Below are 19753 nucleotides of genomic sequence, written 5' to 3'. Positions count from 1 at the left end.
TGACCGGCAAGCCTATTCATGACCAGGCTGTCCTTCAGGACCCCCTGCCCAAACAGAACTGGAGAACCCATTGTCACCTGGTAGAGCCCACCACAATACTCTCTGGAACACGGCAAGATAAAAATAGATTTGAAGTAAATAATTAAACACATAAAGAGGTAGAGGTAAAACCCCAAAGTTACTAAACCCAACCTTTTCTTTCAGTAATATGCAGTTTATCGCCCACCCCCAGGCTTTCCTGAGAATTGATGTTTTATAGGCCTGGCTTTGGGGGCATATTTATAAGTATATTATATATATATATATATATATATATATATATACACATACATACACACACACACAAGCATATGGGCTCATAGGAGGGGTGTGTGTGTGTGTGTGTGTGTGTGTGTGTGTTAATGAATACAGATAAGGGAGCAAGAACAAAGAAAGTGACTCCACAAAGGAAGGAAGGTGTCCATTTTGTTCACTCAGTATACTCAATACCTACTATAGTGTCTGGCACAAAGAGCACTTAGTAGGTACTCTATAAATCTTTGTTAATGAATGCATACAGATTTATCTGCATATGTGCATGAATATTTTAAATTAGCCTCCCTCTTTCAGGAAGTCTATTTATCGTTCACGATTTTTGTCACTGTATAAGTTAGGAAGAACAGGAGATCTGTGTTATATCTATTTTCAAAAGATCCTTATATTACTTTTCTAGTAATGAGACTGAAATAGCCATATTTGCTCTGACTAGGGTTTGGAATCAGGCAACGCCCACAGACAGACAAAAGATTTTTTAAATTAATCTTCTCATAATTAAGAGTTGTTAGAACATTGAAAAAGTAGTATGAAATCTAGCAGAGGTGAAGAATATTCTTAGCACTGTGCAGATGCTCGCAACTTTAAAAATGCATAAGTATGAGTGACAGTTAAGCAGGTTGTAGTCTATTTGAGAGTCAACCACATATAATAATCAGAATACGTTGTTGGAAGCATTTACTAAAAGGTCTATTCATTATAACCCTCCTAAACATGACCTCTTGAGTAGCAGCTACAGAAACAAGAACAATAGCAGTGACAATTTATCAAATATGTACTACATATCAGGCATCTGCTAGGTATTTTTCATACCTTATTTCATTTAAATTTCACAGAAATCCTATGAAGTGGCTTTATTTTTCTTATTTTGCACATGAGGACATTGAGGCTCAGAGAAATTATATAACCTACCAAGGTCATAGTACTTGTAACTGGTGGATTCTGAGTCAATCAGACATTCAGGAAACAAAAGTATATTTTGTACCTGCCAAGTTCCAGGCTTAGTTTATAATAGTGGGCAAAAGAGAAATAGTCCTTACCATCATGGACCTTACAGATTTAAGCTGAGGTGTTTCTAGCTGCAAAACCCTTGAGTCTATATTACTCTGCCCCCAAACATGCTACTCTTTAGGGAAAAGCCATGTATTTACATAAGTTAGCCAGGTAGATTATAATACTTCCTATTTTCATTTGAAAACAGAACATTTGAGACCAGCAAATTGAAGAATTCTTACTTTCAATTGACTCACTGTAGGCTTGCCCTTGCTTTCTTTGGTCATGTCTCCTGTCTGCCACATTTTTCTGCATTCCTGCCATTAAGGTTCATCTCTGGACATACACAGTAGGTTGCAGAAAAGCAGGCAGACAGCAAATTGCTTTCAAAGAAAAGACACTGGAGACAAAGTTATATTCTGAAATCTAGACTCAGAGTGACTTACTATGTAGCAGAGAGAGAGAAGGAGGGAAATGTAAACAGAATAGAACAGAAGTTAGCCTGCAATGGGAAGGTCTTCCAGCAGCGTGGGAGAAGTATTTGCCATGGCAACACTTGCATCATCCTGCAGGGGTGGCAGGAGTGCCTCGAGGGGAAAAGAGGACACCTCTTAAAATCCCATCTCCCTTTTACTAAAGCTGGAAATCTCATCAAAGAAAACTGGATATAGTAGGTAAGAAACTCCTCTCCCCCTAACTTGCTAGTTGATTTTATAACAGACTAAATTTTCCAATGGCCTGTCCACTTTTCATCGTCACCTGCCATCGTTCTAGGTCAAGTTACCTAACACCATTTGCCTGTTAACACCTTTGTCTAATGAACAATTTGCCTAGATTCAGGGTACCCATGTAATTTATTCTTCAAATAAGGACATTTTTGAGCATAAAAAGAGGTGCTATTAATTATACTGGGACAAAGGGGACAAAACCCAGTGTTAATCCTGGTAAATTGGGACAAATGGTCATCCTACATAAAACTAACCCCCATTTCCTGCAAATGTTTGTGGAAATGAATAAAGGCTGCCCAAATGAGAATAAACAGAGAATATTTATTCAGTGCTTGCTATATAGCAAGAGAGTCAGTCACCATCATTTGGGTTTGTTTAGCAGAAACTCAAAAGGAGTTTTTCATAGTGGGAAAAAAGTATGGCTTCAGATCTGCTCTGATTTGAGCTTGTTGGCATGGGAAGACTCTAGATACAGGGCATTCTATGTGATTAGGGTGAATATTTGGCTTTCTCTGGTCCAAGTTGGAAATAGCGGCAAAAATTAGGGAAGCTGTCAGTCCTTGATGAAGTCCTGGCCATTTTGGGTCAGTTGATGTACAAGTTGTGGGTCAAAGATCTATTGTCATATATAGTCTGGCCATTGTCCATTTGTATATTCAGTATCTCATATTGAATTGTTAACTTATTTTAATATCTCTGGGGAGTTTTAAGGACAATTTATCAAGGTTGTCTAAGATCACTTCCAATATAATTTTGTATTTTTAATAATTATTTATTAAATTTGCATAATTTGCAGATAATTGTATCATTTTATATCTTGTGAGTCATTCTAACTTATCTCCCTTTACACACTTAAAGGAAATTTTAGCCTGTTTGTCTACAAACCTCCCATGCAGCGATAATTCTGAGTATGTTTAATTTTATTTTTTGGGTACTTTGAGAGATGCAAAAATGCACACACATACAAAGGGCTTGGATTTTAGATAAATTGTTTATTAGCCAGATTTTCTTACATAACGTGAAACATTGCCCTAATAACCTTGTTACTCTTATTTCCTGTCTACTCACACTTAGACACCCCTGGCCCAAATTAGGAAGGATGGTTGGCAGTTTCGAGAATGAGGTAGCAGCTGTAGATGTGACCAGTTTTGAACTCTTTCATGTGCATTTTTCCAGAGGAAGAAGACTTAACACATTTATGAACTTTAATTCTGATCATATTCTAGTTTTAAAGTCTAACTAATTAGGAGTTTAAGTAAATCTGTATGTCTTTACAAGACAAAATGTTGCCCATAGGGGTGTGTTGGCTGAATTTGTATCTGGTGTGAAATATAAGACTTTCAAAATCGAAAGAGTTTAATTTATTAGTGGTAGCTAGTGATCTATAATCAAGGTAAAACTCTTAGCAAAAGCAAGCCATATTTAGAATTGGTATGTAATAAAAATGGTTAATTTATGACTTTCTTATTTCCCTGCTGTAGTCCCTTAGTGTTCTATGTCCATAAATCTGTGCATGTAATCTTTGTCATGAATAATAAATAATGGTTGATATTTGATTGATTAATGTTGGCTATCTATGAACCTTGTACTAGATCCTGTGAACACAATAGCAGGATTAGGCAATATCACTATTCATAAGAAGGTCATGAGTTCTTGAGTGAGGTAAGCTTTTGATTTATAATGTTGTACAAGGAACTTAATTTTTCTGAGCCTCTGTAACTGCTGGTATAAAATAGTGATCACACTTCATAGAGCTGTTAGGAGCAACACACACTATTTGGTGCTGCCTTTTCTTAGAACTAAGCACAGAGTTGAGACTCAGGAGACCTGGATTATAGTCAAGTTTTATGACTTTGGACAACTAATTTCCTTTCTCTGGATAGAGTTTTCTCATCTATAAAATGAAGGGATCCTACCAGGTACTTTCCAAGGCCCCTACTACCTCTCAGTTTCTCTGTTTTCAAGAACACAAGACACTACAAAGACTGATCTATTATCAGTCATTCACTGTACTTTTAAAACTAGTCTTATATTTCTAATAAGTGATGATAATATTGATTTTTAATATTCTAACCTCACTTTTGTTTCCGTTGCTCTTTTGTTTCTGTTGCTCTACTACATAAATGTCAAGTCTCTTCACTGATTAAATAAAATTGCTGTCTCTAACCTATTCTAGCCAAACCAATCTGCCTACCAACCCCTAAATACATTACATGAACTGTCCATTTACCTCTCACTTTTGCTCACAGTGTTCACTTGGCCAGAAATGCTTTTCCTCATGCCTTCTCCTCCATCATTAGTTATTAAAATCCAGTCATCCTCCAGAGCTAGCTGAAGTGTTAACTCCTCTATATGCTCTTCCTTTGGCCTCTCACTGTCAAGTAAGCACTCCTTCTGTGATTTACCACTTGACTCAATGTATCTCTCATAAGTACCTAGTGGAAAGTAACTTTTAGATACTGAACCGAACTTGGGTCCATTCACCATGCAGCAAAGCCAATTTACTGACACTGGGTTGTGGTGAAGGAAAATACAGTGTTTATTGCAGGGCCCAGCAAGGAGAGTGGGCAATTCATGCTCAAAAGATCCGAACTCAAAGGCAACCTTGAGGTTAACACTTCAGGGTACGTGACTTTCTTCTGATTGGTAGGTGGTGAGGTAACAGGATAGAGTTTCAGGAATCTTAATCATCAACCTTCTGATTCCAACCAGTCTGGGGTCTGTGCTCAGCATGTAGTCACCATCTTCCACCTGGGTGAGGGGTCTTAGTTCCTGCGGAACAACTCAAAGATAAGTGTCAGATTGTTATGTATATTCCTTGAGGAGGAACTAGGACTCTGTTTTATCACCGAACTATTTTTTGACTGCTTTTCCTTTGTTTCTGCATTCCCTCACTTCTTGAATTAGTAACTGCTTGAGTCTGTTCTTTGCAATTCAGGGAAAGCCTAGGAGACCAAAGCCTTTTCTACAAACAAGGAATTGGGGACACAGAGGGGCTTTTGTACCAGGGAGGCCCCCACAGGTTGCTCCTTGGTTTTAATTGAAGCTAGAAAGACTTTATTTTGAATTTGATTACTAAAATTATTTTTTCCTGTATGACCTTGCAATTTGTTTAACCCCTAGGGGCCTCATTTTCTTTACCCACTAAATGGATATGTTGAAACCTATCTAATGGAGTTGTTTTGCAGACTTCATAAGTTAATGCATGGAAACACTAAAATGTAGTAAGTGCTCATTAAGTTGCTTGATCATGATCTATCCTGCTCTTACTTTTTTCCTTATCAGTTATCTAGATAGGTATTTTATTTTTGTAATTAATTAAAAATAGCTCTAGAAGACAAGGATTGTATCTTATTCTTTATAACACAGCAACTTCTTACAGTCCCTTTATAACTAAGATGTACTTTTCCTCATGTTTAGTTTTTTAATCTTGAAAGTCATGCTCATTACAGAAAAATTAGGAAATTCAGATACTCAAAAGAGAGAAAATTATAACTACCATAATCCCATAATTTTAAGATAACTACTGCCAGTATTTTTCTATGTATCCATGTATATACATGTATGTACATGTGTATGAAATATGTATATAGAATATATATATAATGATTTTTCCAAATAATGTAATTTATTGAACATATAATACTTATCTTCCTCATCAGATACACTCCATTATATTTTAAAATATTCATACTTTACATTGACCTTTTTAACTAATGATGAAAATCCATGAGCTAAATCTTTGATTAATAATTTCTTTATCATAAGTTCCTGTAAGTGAAATTTTCAAGTAAAAAGATATGTATATTTAAGGCTTTCATTCGTATTATTCCCTCCCATGGACTTCTACCAATTCCCACTCTATCCTACACTATCTAGTAGTGCTGCAAAATACTTTAAATTTATCAAAATACTTAATCCTCAAAATATTTGTAGTAGGAATTACTATGACTATTTTACACATTTTAAAATGAGGCCAAATGAAAGGCTAAGGGAACTGTTCCGGGACACATCTAATTAATGGAAGTAATGCCAGGAACCCCTATTTTGTGTTCTAAGCCTAACAGTCTTTATCTCTACACAATAGATTTATTTATTCATCCACTCGTTTTCTTGTTTAATAATTATTTTGAGTGTCTAGCTAAGTGACAAGGATACCATGTTGAAGACAGTTCCTAACTTCACAGAGCTTAAAATCTGGCAAGGAAATCACACATTAACTGAATAAGGAGGTAGTTCTAAATTATAGCAAGGCTGCAAAAGTAAAGAAAAATGGGGTACGCATACATAGCAAGTGGACAAAAGTCAGGGAAGGGTTGCTCTGAATATAGGCCATCTAAGCTGAGACAGGATAGGTAAGTATGTTTCAGCTAGACATTGGGGTCGTGTGGGTAGAAGTAGAAGGGAAAGCCTTCCAGACCAGTGTTTTTCAATCTCAACATTGTGGGAGGTTTAGCAGCATTGCTAACCTCTACCTATTAGATAGCAATAACTGCCCCCCACCACTGAGTTATGATAACCAGATGTCCTTGGAGTGGGGGCAAAAATCATCTCTGGTTGAGAACTGCTATTCTAAACATATAGAAAAGCAGTTATGAGGGAGGCATGCCATCTTCTAGGAATTGAAAAAGTTCATTGTGACTGGAGCATGGAATATGAAGTGGAAACTGGTTCCAAATCAAGTAAGGTTCATACCATACAGGACCTTGAAGATTTTGTTAATTATTTTGGACTGTATTTAAACAACACTGGGAAGCCAGCAAAGCTTGTGTATAACAGAGGGTGGTATGATTCAGATTTATGTTTAGAAACATTCACTTTCAGAGTTCTAGATCAAAAGTGGATTAGAGGGGTCAAGAATATATATGAGGGAAACATTTAGGAGACTCCTGAAGTAACCTATGTAAGAATATAGATTATTACTATGGGGATGAAGAAAGCAGTATAGGTTCTAGAAATATTTAAGAGAAGTAGTAGTACTTGATTGTCAAGGATGACTGCTGGATTTCTGACTTATGAAACTGGGTGGAGAGAAGTATCATTCAATATTAAAATAGAAAAAATGGAGGAGGATGAAATTTCAAGGAGAAATTTAAAGTTTAATTGTGACCATAATGAGTTCAAGGTGCAAATAACATTCAACTACTCAACAAGCAGTTGGATAAATGGATCTGGAGCTCAGAGAAGAGATGTGCATTAGAAAAATATTTGGAAGTTATTGTTATAGGAGTGGTAATAAATGTCATGGAAATGAAAAAGGAAACCTAGGAAGAAGGTGTAGAATGAAAAAAACAGGAAGACCTAGGTCTGAATCAGGCATATAAAAGTATGATACTAAGCGAAGAGCCAGTAAAGAGACTGAAAATTTGAAATGAGAAGACAAAGTGAGGACATAAGCCAAGGGGTCAGAGCGTTTCAAGAGGAGAGAGAGCTCAACTGCTTGGAATCAGCTAAGAAGTCTGGTAGGGTGAGTTAGAGAAGTAATATTGGATGAGTGATATATTGGTTATGATGTCTGTTTTCATGGAGTGGTGAGGGCATAAGCCAGTATATTAAGGAGTCAGAGTTGGTGTGGAAAACAGTGAAATGGACAGAAAATGAGGTGCTGGCTTTCCTAAACATGTTGTGTACAAAGGAAAGAGACAAGACAGTAGCTTGATATGGAATTGTGATTAGGAGAAGAAGTTTTTCCTTTAATTTTCTTTTAAGATGGGAGAGGCTTGAATATATTTAAATTTTCATGAGGAAGTAGAGAGAAGGGTGTAGAACGGAATAGAGAAGAATATTTGCTGGTGCTTCTGAAAGAGGGGGAAGATTAGGATACAGAATGCACTTGGAGGCAATGACCTCATGTAGAAAAAGTGACACTCCCTTTGTAACAGAAGGAAAAACGAGGGTTAGGGCAGCCATCAATTTATAGGATACTATAAAGAGGACCAATCTACACGTTATAGGAATAGCAGACAAAGAGAAAGAAAGTGGCAGAAAGCTTATTTAAAGAATTAATGGCTGAAAACTTCCCAAATCTGGGGAGCAATAGGACATCCAGGTATATGAAGCTCAGAAGTCTCCAAAAGTTCAACCCAAAGAAGTCTTCACCAAAACACATATAATCCAACTGTCAAAAATTAAAGACAGAGAGATGTTTAAAATCAGCAAGAGGAAAGAGACTCAGTTAATACAAGCGGACCTCCATAAAATTATTAGAAGATTTTTCAGGAGAAACTTTTCATGCTAGGAGGGAGTGGGGTGATAAGATCAATGTACTGATAGAAAATTTTAAAAAATTGCCAACCAAGATTACTTTACCCAGCAAAGCTATCCTTCAGAAATTAAGGAGAGAGAAAGACTTTCCCAGGCAAACAAAAGTTGAGGGAGTTCATCACCACTAGACTTACCTTACAAGAAATGCTAAAGGGTTCTTTAAGCTGAAATAAAAAGATACTAATTAGTAACATGAAAATATATGAAAGTAAAAAATTCACTGGCAGAAGGTAGTATATAGTTCAGAAGATTCTAATACTGTAATGGGGGTGTGTAAATCATTTTTAACTCTAGAATAAAATTTAAAAGATAAAGTATTAAAATATCTATAGCTACAATAATTTGTCAATGGATACCCAATATAAAAAGATGTAACTTGCAATATCCAAAATCATAAAATGTTTGGGGGTGGAGGTGGGAATAAACCAGTAGAGTTTTTATATGAAATAAAAATTAAATTGTTATCAGCTTAAAATAGCCTGATATGGGAATTCCCTGGCAGTCCAGTGCTTAGGACTTGGTGCTTTCACTGCCGGGGCACAAGTTCACTCCCTGGTTGGGGAACTAAGATCCCGCAAGCTGTGCAGTGCAGTCAAAAAAAAAAAAAAAAAACAGCCTGTTATAACTGTCAGATGTTTTATTAACCCTCATGGTAACCAAAAGACAAAAACCTATAGTAGATACACAAAAGAGAAAGAGAAGGGAATCAAAACATACCACTTCAGAAAATCATCAAGTCACAAAGGAAGACAGCAAGAGAGGAAGAAAGGAACTGCAAAACAACCAGAAAACAATTAACAAAACGACAATAGTAAGGCCTTATCTATCAACAATTACTTTAAAGGTAAATGAATTAAATTCTTTAATCAAAAGACATAGGGTGGTTGAATAGACACACACAAGAAAGACCCAACCTGTTGCCTACAAGAAACTCACATCAGTTTTATACACATAGGCTCAAAGTGAAGGGACAGATGAAAATAGTCCATGCAAATGGAAACCCAAAGAGAGCAAGGATAGCTCTACTTATATCAGGCAAAATAGGCTTTAAGCCAAAAACTGTAACAAGAGACAAAGATGGTTATTATATAATAATAAAGAGATCAATTCAAGAAGAGGATACAATAGTTGTAAACATGTATGCACCTAACATTGGGGCATCTAAATATATAAAGTAAATATTAAAGTAAATGTTAGAGTCTGATGGGGGAAATAAACAGAAATGCAATAATAGTAATGGACTTCATTACCTCTCTTTCAACAATGGATAAATTATCTAGCTATAAAATCAATAAGGAAACATTGGATTTGACCTACACATTAGACAAAATGAACCCAACAGACATATACAGAACATTCTATCCAACAGTAGCAGAATACACCTTCTTGTCTAACATATATGGAATATTGTTCAGGATAGGTCATATGTTAGGCCACAAAACAAATTTTAACAAATTTAAGAAGACTAAAATCATATCAAGAATCTTGTCCAAACACAGTGGTATGAAACTAGAAATCAATAATAGGAAAGAAACTGGAAAATTTACAAATGTGCAGAAATTAAATAACCAAAAGTTCTGAGAAGAAATCAAAAGAGAAATCAAAAATTATTGTGAAACAAATGAAAATGGAAACATGGAAACACAACATACCAAAATTTATGGGATACAGCAAAGGTAATTTTAGGTGGGAAGTTTTTAGCAATAAATGCCTCGGGATCTCTAATAAATACTTTAAATTTGCACCTTAAGGAACTAGAAAAAAAAAACAACTAAGCCCAGAGTTAGCAGAAGGAAGGAAATAACAAATATGAGAGCAGAAATAAAATGGAGACTAGAAAAACAAGAGAAAAGATCCACATAACTAAAGCTACTGTTTTGAAAAGATAAACAAAATAGACAAATTTTTATTATTTATTTATTTATTTAAAGTTTTTAATTTAAAAATTTTTTTAAATTTATTTTTGGCTGCATTGGGTCTTTGTTGCTGTGCACGGGCTTTCTCTAGTTGCAGCGAGTGCGGGCTACTCTTCATTGCAGTGCACGGGCTTCTCACCATGCTGGCTTCTCTTGTTGTGGAGCACGGGCTCTAGGTGCACAGGCTTCAGTAGTTGTGGCATGCAGGATCAGTAGTTGTGCCTCATGGGCTCTAGAGCACAGGCTCAGTAGTTGTGGTGCACAGGCTTAGTTGCTCTGTGGCATGTGGGATCTTCCTGGACTTGGGCTCGAACCCGTGCCCCCTGCATTGGCAGGCAGATTCTTAACCACTGTGCCACCAGGGATGTCCCCAAATTTTTAGATAAAGTAATTAATAAAAAAGATTCAAATAATTAAAATCAAAAATGAAATGAGAGTCTTTACAACTGATACCACAGAAATGCAAAGGATCATGAGACTCTTACGAAGAATTATGCACAAGCAAATTAGATAAACTAGAGGAAATGGATAAATTCCTAGAAACATACAATCTACCAAGACTGAATCATGAAGAAATAGAAAATCTGAACAGACCAATAACAAGGCAAGGAAACTGAAACAGTAATCAGAAATCTCCCAACAAACTAAAGTTGAGTAACAGGTAGCATAACTGGGGAATTATACCAAATGCTTAAAGAAGAATCAATATCAATTCTTTTCAACTCTTCCAAAAAATTGAAGAGGACTTCCAAACCAATTTTATAAGGCCAGTATTACCCTGATACCAAAGCCAGACAAGAACACTATAAGAAAAGAAAATTATAGGCCAATATCCTTGCCGAATACAGATGCAAAAATCCTCACAAAATACTAACAAACTGAATTCAACAGCACATTAAAAGGTCATACACCATGATCAAGTGGGACTTATGCTCAGGAATCAAGGATGGCTCAGCAGACACAAATCAATAAATGGGATACATCACACTAATTGAATGAAAGAAAAATTTTATTATCATCTCAACAGGTGTGTAGAAAGCACTGGCAAAATTCAATATCCTGTCATGACAAAAATTCTCAACTAATTAGAAATAGAGGGAATGTGACTCAACATAATAAAGACCAGATAGGACAAGACCACAACTAACATATTCAATGGCAAAAAGCTGAAAGCATTTCCTCTAAAATCAGGTACAAGACAAGGGTTCCTACTCTTGCTATTTCTAATCAGTATAGTGCTGGAAGACCTAACCCAAGCAATTAGGTAAGAAAAAAAAAAAGATATTTAAATCAGGAAGGAAGTGGTAAAATTTCCTCTCTTTGCAGATGGTATGATATTATATATAAGAAATCCTAAAGACCCCACCAAAAAACTGTTAGATCTAATCAATAAATTTAGTAAAGTTGCAGGACACAAAATCAACATAGAGAAATCAGTAGCATTTCTCTACACTAACAGCAAAATATCTGAAAAAGAAATTTAGAAATCAATCCTATTTAAATAGCATCAAAAACAATAAAATGCTTAGGAATAAATTTAACCAAGGAGGTGAATGATCTCTACACTAAAAACTATAAAACTTAAATGAATAACTCAATAGCAAAAAGATAAATAACTGAATTAAAATGAGCAAAGGACCTAAAATAGAAATTTTTCCAAAGAAGACTTACACATGGCCAACAGTATATGAAAAAATGCACATTAATCACTAGGGAAATGTAAATCAAAACCACAATGAAATAATCACCTCATACCTGTTAGGACAGTTGTTATAAAAAAGTCAAAAGATAATTTTTAGAAAGGGTGTGGAGAAAGGGGAAAACTTGTACACGGTTAATGAGATTGTGAATTAGTACAGCCATTATGGAAAACAGTATAGAGGTTCCTAAGAAAATTAGAAATGCAAGCACTGTATGATCCAGTAATTTCACTTCTGTGTGTATATTCAAAAGAAATGAAATCAATATTTTGAATAGATATCTGTGCTCCCATGTTCATTGCAGCATTATTCACAGTAGCCACGATATAGAAGAAACCTATCAACCATTGTCAACACTGTTTTACTCAGAACTTTACCAAGAGTTTTCAACAGTCCAGAATGTTATGTCACTGATAACAGTGATGCTTGAGATGTCTGAGTAAGAAATTCAGTATGCCCATGTTTGTCTATATATGTGGGTGCAAGCCCCTGACCATTTAACTAGGCTATTGGTGGAGTTTTCCCTGAGCATTTCCACTTTTTAAAAATTTCAACTCTTTTACTTATTTCTTCTTTGTATTGTATTATGTTGAATTTTTAAATCCTCTGTAAATACATGTTATAATACTTATTTTTATCATGATAGTGAGACATTAAAAATATTTGTATATAAATGGAGTGTTATTTCTGAAATGATTAAGAATCACTATGCAGGCACTGGGATCTTGAGAAATTTGCTCTGGACTTTGGAATTGGAAGGTCTGGTATTGGAATTCTACCTCTTAGCTTCTGTATAAATCTGAACAATTCATTTAATCACTGCTGTTTTTCCTCACTGGATGCAAGGAGTGATGACAGTATCTTCAAGGCTGAAGTGAGGATCAAGAATCAAATGGGATTTATTTCTACTTTCTGACTGAGGCAAGAGTACCCCTAAGCATATACAGTACTATGTATGTCAGAGGATTGTCAAAGCCATGGGATAGACATTTCACAGCCTTCTTGGCTTATTAAATCTAATGGTCAGTAAGTAATATAAAACATTACTTCATAACAAATACAAAGATACTGTTGAGTTAAATTTAACATTTATATGAATTTTTAAGATAACTAATGACATGTTAGAGACATTCTATTTTGTTCCTATACCTCCAGGGGTAATAAATGCATTCTCCTCTGCCTTTATGGACACTGGTGGAAAATCCCCAGAAGTTCTGAAGTGCTTTGTAATTTGTAAATCAGTTCTTATTATCTCAGAAGAACTCCAAGAAAGAGGCAAGAAATTCCAATCATACTAAATCAATTCAGGGTTATAATGAGATAAGCAAACTTCCTGAGAATTCCCTTAAAGGCTGATTGGAAATCCCAGGGAAGTCCTAGAAGGTCTACAAACCCGTGCAGGAAATTTTCTAGGTAGAGGTTAGTCAAGAGGAATGGTATCATCTTTTTATTTTTCTCCTTACCTCTATCATTTCAGTCTTCTTTACACTAAAATCTACCACTGATTAAGTTTATTATGTATCAGGTACTAGGCTAAGCAGTTTGCACACCTTATTTATTTTAGTCCTTACAACATCCCTGTAAAGTAGGCTTGTTATCTTTATTTTCCAGAGGAATACTCTGGTAGAGAGAGGTTATGTAACTTGCCCAAGGTCACTCAGCTGGTAAGTGATAGAAAAGGAATTTAAACCCAAGTTGTGGGGTTTTATTGTTGTTGTTGTTTGCTTGTTTGTTTGCTTTTTACTCCAAGGTCTAAGAGCTGTTAGAGTTTCTAAAGGGGAAAGAATTCTAAGTTCTAAGGTGTTGTAGGGCCTTCTTACTCAACTGGGATTCATCTTGGAACCCTGAGCCTCCACTCTAGAATTATCTCATTCGCACCGATAGTCATTTTCTCTTTATTTCCTATACTCTCTCCCCTCCAGCACTAATTCCTCTACCTGTACTCCTATGTTTATGGGAGCCTTAGCTGTCAGTTTTCTTTTCTTCCTATTTAGAGCAGCAGCTCTCAAACCTTAGCTTACATGAAAATCACCCGGAAGGCTTGTTAACACAGATTCCTGAGCCACATACCTAGTTTCTGATTTGGTAGGTCTGGGGTATGATGTGAGAATTTTAATTGCTAACAAACTCCCAGCTTATGCTGATGCCGCTAGCCCCAAAACCACACTTTAAGAACCACTTCCCAAGACTCTAGAGCAGGGCTTGGCAAACCACAAGCTAAGAAATGTTTTTACATTTTTAAATGGTTGAAAATAATCCAAAGAAGAATAATATTTCGTGACATGAGAACATTATATGAAATTCAAGTGTTAATGTTAATAATAAAGTTTTATTGGGACACATTATGTAAAATCTATCACTGCTTTCTCACTACAGCATCAAAGTTGAGTAGTTGTAATAGAGTTGAGTAATTGTAACCCTGATCATATGGCTTGCAAGCCTAAAATATTTACTATCTGTGCCTTTACAGATTCAGTAATTCTCAAGCTTAGCTACACATTGGAATCACCTGAGGGGCTTTATAAAATACTGATTGATGTCTGGGTTCCACCCCCAGAGATTCTGATTTAATTGGTTTGGAGTACAACCTAGTGGATCCTTAACGTTTAAATACACATATCTGTCTTGTCTAAATAAAACAAAGCAAAAAGCAAGCAAAACTACCAAAGTTACTCTGCCTGAAAGGACTAGATTTTCCAATCTTCTTATGTTGTAGATAAGGAAAATGTCCAGAGAAATGAATTATTTGTCTATATCAATAGACATTGTTGCTGTTATTATCATATAATTAATAAATTATACTTGCATATTGCTTTAATATTTTCAAAAAACATTTTACAAAAACTAGGTTATATTCTAAAAAGTATTACATGCTTGTCTTTGTCCATTTGGCCTGCTATGGCAGAATGCTATAGACTGGTGGCTTATAAACAACAAAAATTTATTTCTCACAATTCTAGAGTCTGTAAGTCCAAGATCAAGGTGCCAGCCAATTTAGTGTTTGGTGTGAGTCAGCTTCCTGGTTCATAGATGGCCTTTTCTCTGTGTCCTCATGTAGTGGAAGGGGTAATGGAACTTTATGGGGTTTCTTTTGTAAAGATACCATTCCTATTCATGAGAACCTAATCACCTCTCAAAGGCCTCACCTCCAATTACCACTATATTGGGTATTAGGTTTCAACATATGGATTTTGGAAGAACACAAATATTCAGTCTTTGGCAATGTTCATTGTAAAAAAAAAAAAAAGATACAAGCTAAATATAGGTAGAGGTCAGGTTCTAAATTCAGTGCATAAGGTAAAAATTGCCTAGTGTCAGGTTTACTTGTTAGCCAGTTTTTCAGTTAAGAACTAAATAAAGTAGTTGGCTTATGTTTAAGGGCCATGATTTAAGAAAAATATATGGCATGCACTAGAATTACATGCATTCCAGGGAGATGTCCACACTACACGGGGCACTCAGGAACTCAGATCAACTCAGAAATTGGTAGATTCCTATCCCTCGTGTCAAGATCATCCACTGAACTCTGCTAAATGAATGCAAGAATGGGCAAGTCCCCTTACATGTCCTAATATTTCCTCCTTTTCATTGTCTTTATTTATCTCATTTACTGAGAGAGGATAGTTGTATATATAGTTCATTGTGAGTGAGGCCTCTGTAGTATATGGAAGGGTATAAAATGAAAAATGAAAGGTAATGTCTTACTCCTCACCTAAGCCAAGTCCCAATCCCCAATGATCAATGTTGTCAAAATTTTACACACACACACACACCCCTACCACAATTGTATATGAATATACACACAAGTATAGGCTTATACCATACATACTCTTTAGCAATCTTATTTGTACATTTAACATTATAACTTGGACATCTTCCAGTAGAAGAATATGTACACGTACCTTATATTTTTCTAATAATTGCGTAGTATTCTGTGGTAAAGATAAACCTAAATCTTAAAATCTTGTCTTGCACTATGAATATAATATATATGTATATCTATGTATGTGTCTATATATCTATATGAGACTAATTCCTGGAAGTTGAGGTTGAATCATTACCTCAGAGAGATGTAATGTGCCTTTTTAAATATTTGATAGATTTCCCTCCAAAAAGTTTTCTCATGCATCCCCATTAGTACTTGATATATCAATTTTAAAAACCTTTTCTAATTTGCATGCTTTTCCTTAAATATGAATGAGGTGGAGCATTTTTAATATGTCTTGTGGTCTTTTTTGTGAATTGCCACTTTATGTTCTTTGCCTATTTTTTCATTCAATTTTATATTTTTTCTTAGTGATTTATAAAAATTCTTTGTATTTTAAGAAAAACTTCCATTAAATGTGTTGCAACTGTTTTCTCAGTTTGTCATTTGTCATTGTGTATAATTTAGCCAAACAGAAGTTTTTATATATTTATATACTCACATTTGTTTATCGTTTTTATATGGCTTCAGGCTTCGCCATCCTATATTATATAAAATCTAAACCCAACAAAATCTATGTTTTCTTCTAATATATTTATGGTTTCAATTTTTATACTTAAGTCTTTGATCGATCTAGACTATTTTGATGACAGGATTCGTCTTTAATCTTCTCAGTGACACTATGAGTTAAGTATTATTCCCATTTTATAAATCTCCACTTTACCAATGGTAAAAGAAAGGATCTGACATGGAAGTAATTTTCTAGGACTATTTGCTTTGAGTATTGGAGCCTAGATTTACTATGTGGCCTCCAAAAATATGTAGCCAGTTATAATTTCCTTTTACAATAGCAAATATTGTTCTTTTAGCAGATACTGTGCCCTGTTGAAGGCTCTTCCTACAAATAGGGAATACTTTTTAGTGGAACATTGTCATTGTAGTTAATACCTTATTTCCTGCATCTATAAATTGAGAATAATAAGTCAGCTGTCCTAGTACACATAAGAAAATTAGGCAGTAAATCTACAGGTAGAGCACATGTCTGTATTGGGATGCTGTGGGATGAGTAAGTGTTTGTGGAAGTTTTAAGCAGGTTTGTAAGTGTAAGAGCCTTTCTTTGGAATGTGCACACATTACCATTGTATCTGAAGTCAGATCAGAAGTCCTCACTCATTGTCTTGTCAGGGGAACCTACATGTGCTTTTTCACCTGTAACTTCATTTTAGTTTAACTCTTGCCTGTGGACTGTTCTGAGGTTTAGAACATTTTCCAGCTCTTTTGCTCTGTCTCTCTTGGGCCATCCAAACACCCTAGGGTGTATTAAGATAATCATAAAAAAGATACACAATTGCTTTTTTCCACTATTCCTAATGGAAAAAAAATTAACAATACCTATTCACAGATTGAAATTTTGGTTTTTAAAAATCCTCTGAACCTCCAAAGGAGAGAGTCATTTTAGAATTCTCCTATGTTTTCCATGGTCTTGAGTTTCTATGTTTGGGTTTGTTTATTGGGAAGAGCTGCAGGAAATGTGACCTGCTATGACTTCAGGAGAGGAAAGTGTTATTAACCGAAATGCTTGGTTCTGCATTTAAAGCCATTATTAATAAAAGTTGTGGAATGATGAGAGTTGGGCATCCATGTCAATTTTTTAATGTCTTGGAAATCACTGGTTGTGTTGCAAGTGCTTAAAATTTGTAATTACCTAGACTCATACGACAGACGGAACTGGAAATCAAATTAAGTGGCTGCCTTCTCTTACGATGCTAAATAATCTCTAGCTTAAGACAAGATTGCCTTTTTCCTTCCTAAAAAAAGGCACAAACAATGACAGCCCAAAATAGCTATTTAGTCAGAACTGACGACACTTTCTGAATGCTTGTCATTAAGAGAGAAATAGAAAATCCTGCTTTTCTTTTTCCTTTAATTTCTCTCCCTTAAATACCTTGCTTTCTCCTGAAGCTGCCCAGGAGAAATGCCCAGTGGCTCTGACAGTGCCTCAGCACCACTACAGGCTCCAGAGGGGAGGTGGCTTATGCAAAACATATTAAAGAAAAATCCTAAAAGTCACTGCAGCTTTTTCTAGTGAGTTATGCTGATCTTCCCTGTTGCTGTAAGCTGATGGGGAACGTCATGGCAAAGACAAACCACTCTTTTTCCTCCTACTATTTTTGCTGCAGTGAGAACTGTTCATTTCTGCTTACATTTCGCCAGATAGCTTTAGAATTCTAGCTGAGCATTAGGGCTTCCTAAGGCTGGAAATAAGAGTTTAGAATGTTACATTGTACTTTGTCCTTTCGACTCAGTAAAAACTGAGTTAATGTGCAGCATCCGGTGCCTGAGAGGAATGACAACAGACAGTAGAATCTGACGATGTTTTTGAATTAAGTTTTTTTTTTCCCCCTTATGGATTCATGGGGGCAGAAGCTTTTATTTTTCTCTCTGGTTCTCTCCCTTACAGAACCAGCTGAACATATTACATTCAGCAGCAGTAGCTACTGAATCTTTAGTTATGTTATATCCTGGAATCTTCTGTCTTCGTTCCAATCCCATCTTCTTCTATCAATTGTCATTTATCAGAAAAGGTTAGTTTTGGAAAATTGGATGCATTTGTTAGTGAGCTTCGCAACTTTAGATATCCCTGGAAGATGTAACAGAAATTACAGGACAGGGAAGTGAGAGAAGGTGGTACTTCTCAGCCATGTAACTGCAGATCACCCCAGGGGAACCCAGCTTACATTTTAGGGGACTTTATGAGGCAGTGATCCTTTGGTCTTCGTCCTATTCCATACAGAAAAGCAGAATGAGATGTGTTTGCAGTGATTGGTAGTATTTGCCAAACAGGGTGCTGCATCATAATAGCCTGGAATATAGAGCAGAGCTCATATTAAACCTCCAAAGGGAAAAGGGTTTCCTCTTCATTTACAGTCTGCTTGATGCAATCCCTTTGTAAAATATCTAATAGGATAACACCAGGGCTCTCCAGAAATATAAGTAACTCATTGGTTAAATTTCAATTCTTCACCTTTCCCCCCCCTCCTTCCTGGGTGAGCTCATTCCCCCCTCCCGTTTTTTTTTTTTTTTTTTTTTTTTTTTTTTTTAACCCAGTGATTTAAAATGCTAGAAGGAAAGGCAACTGAAGTCTTAACTTTCAGCTGCTGAATTCTCGGCTAATTGAAATTACTGGGCACAATGCTATATATAGCCAATGAAGAGATTTTGAGCCCTCACTCAGTGCCTTCAAGACATGTCGTTTTGTAGTCAGAGAAAACAGAGATCAATGCATTTTCAAACTGACAGAGGGAACGGATGCTCCTTAGTAGCACATGCCCAGGATCGTGTGTGTGGGGCTTGCGCTGTGCTGAGAAGCTGAATACCGGTCCATATGCTCCTTATTTACTGCAATGTTCTTTGCATGTTACTGTGCACTCCGGACTAACGTGAAGGTAAGAGGAGGCGAGTCGGCAACTGGGCACAATATACATGTTAAATCAGCTGCAGAAAATGTCTACCTCGTGTAGCTTCAGGACTTTTCCGATTGCTGGCTGAGCAGGCAGATTATTACAGGTGGTTGCAAGGGCTTTGTTTTATTGTTGCCGTGCAGCCTCGCTGGGGGAGCATGTTGGAACGCTGCTGTGAAGTGACCTTCAGGTTTAACTGTTTGCAATTCAGGTTCACGCTCACACTTGGGGGGTGGAGTGGGGGGGAGGAAAAGATGAAAATTATTTAGGTAGGCCAGAACCAAGAAATCAGAGAAGGTAAAAAGCCATGGAGTGTGCTTCAGATTAGGATTTAAAGTCTTTCTTTTAAAAAGTGCCGTGAGCCGCCTGCGTTCATGCAGCTTAATTGTTTAAGAGCTGGGGATTACATTTAGTGGCGGTAATGGCATTAGGATGTGATCTGTGGGATACCTGA

The 19753-nt window shown here is 36.1% G+C and overlaps 1 protein-coding gene across 7 annotated transcripts in view; it reads left to right on the top strand.

The window, feature by feature from the left end:
* Window positions 1-19753, top strand: part of DLG2 (discs large MAGUK scaffold protein 2) — a 2068078-nt gene that overhangs the window by 624487 nt on the left and 1423838 nt on the right. For 2 of the 7 annotated variants that reach the window (XM_082343309.1, XM_082343306.1), the window contains exon 1: window positions 374-19284. The exons of 3 other annotated variants lie outside the window; for them this stretch is intronic. In XM_082343309.1, coding sequence (XP_082199435.1) covers window positions 19243-19284 — 42 coding nt within the window. In that variant the 5' untranslated portion in view covers window positions 374-19242. Of the gene's footprint in view, window positions 1-372; window positions 19285-19753 lie in introns of those variants that run through there. 2 more of the 7 variants (XM_082343302.1, XM_082343307.1) reach the window with 2 other exon arrangements.

The sequence above is a fragment of the Balaenoptera borealis genome, assembly GCF_965194805.1.
Source record: "Balaenoptera borealis genome assembly, chromosome: 11".
NCBI lineage: Eukaryota > Metazoa > Chordata > Mammalia > Artiodactyla > Balaenopteridae > Balaenoptera > Balaenoptera borealis.
This window is presented reverse-complemented; position numbering and strand designations above follow the sequence as displayed.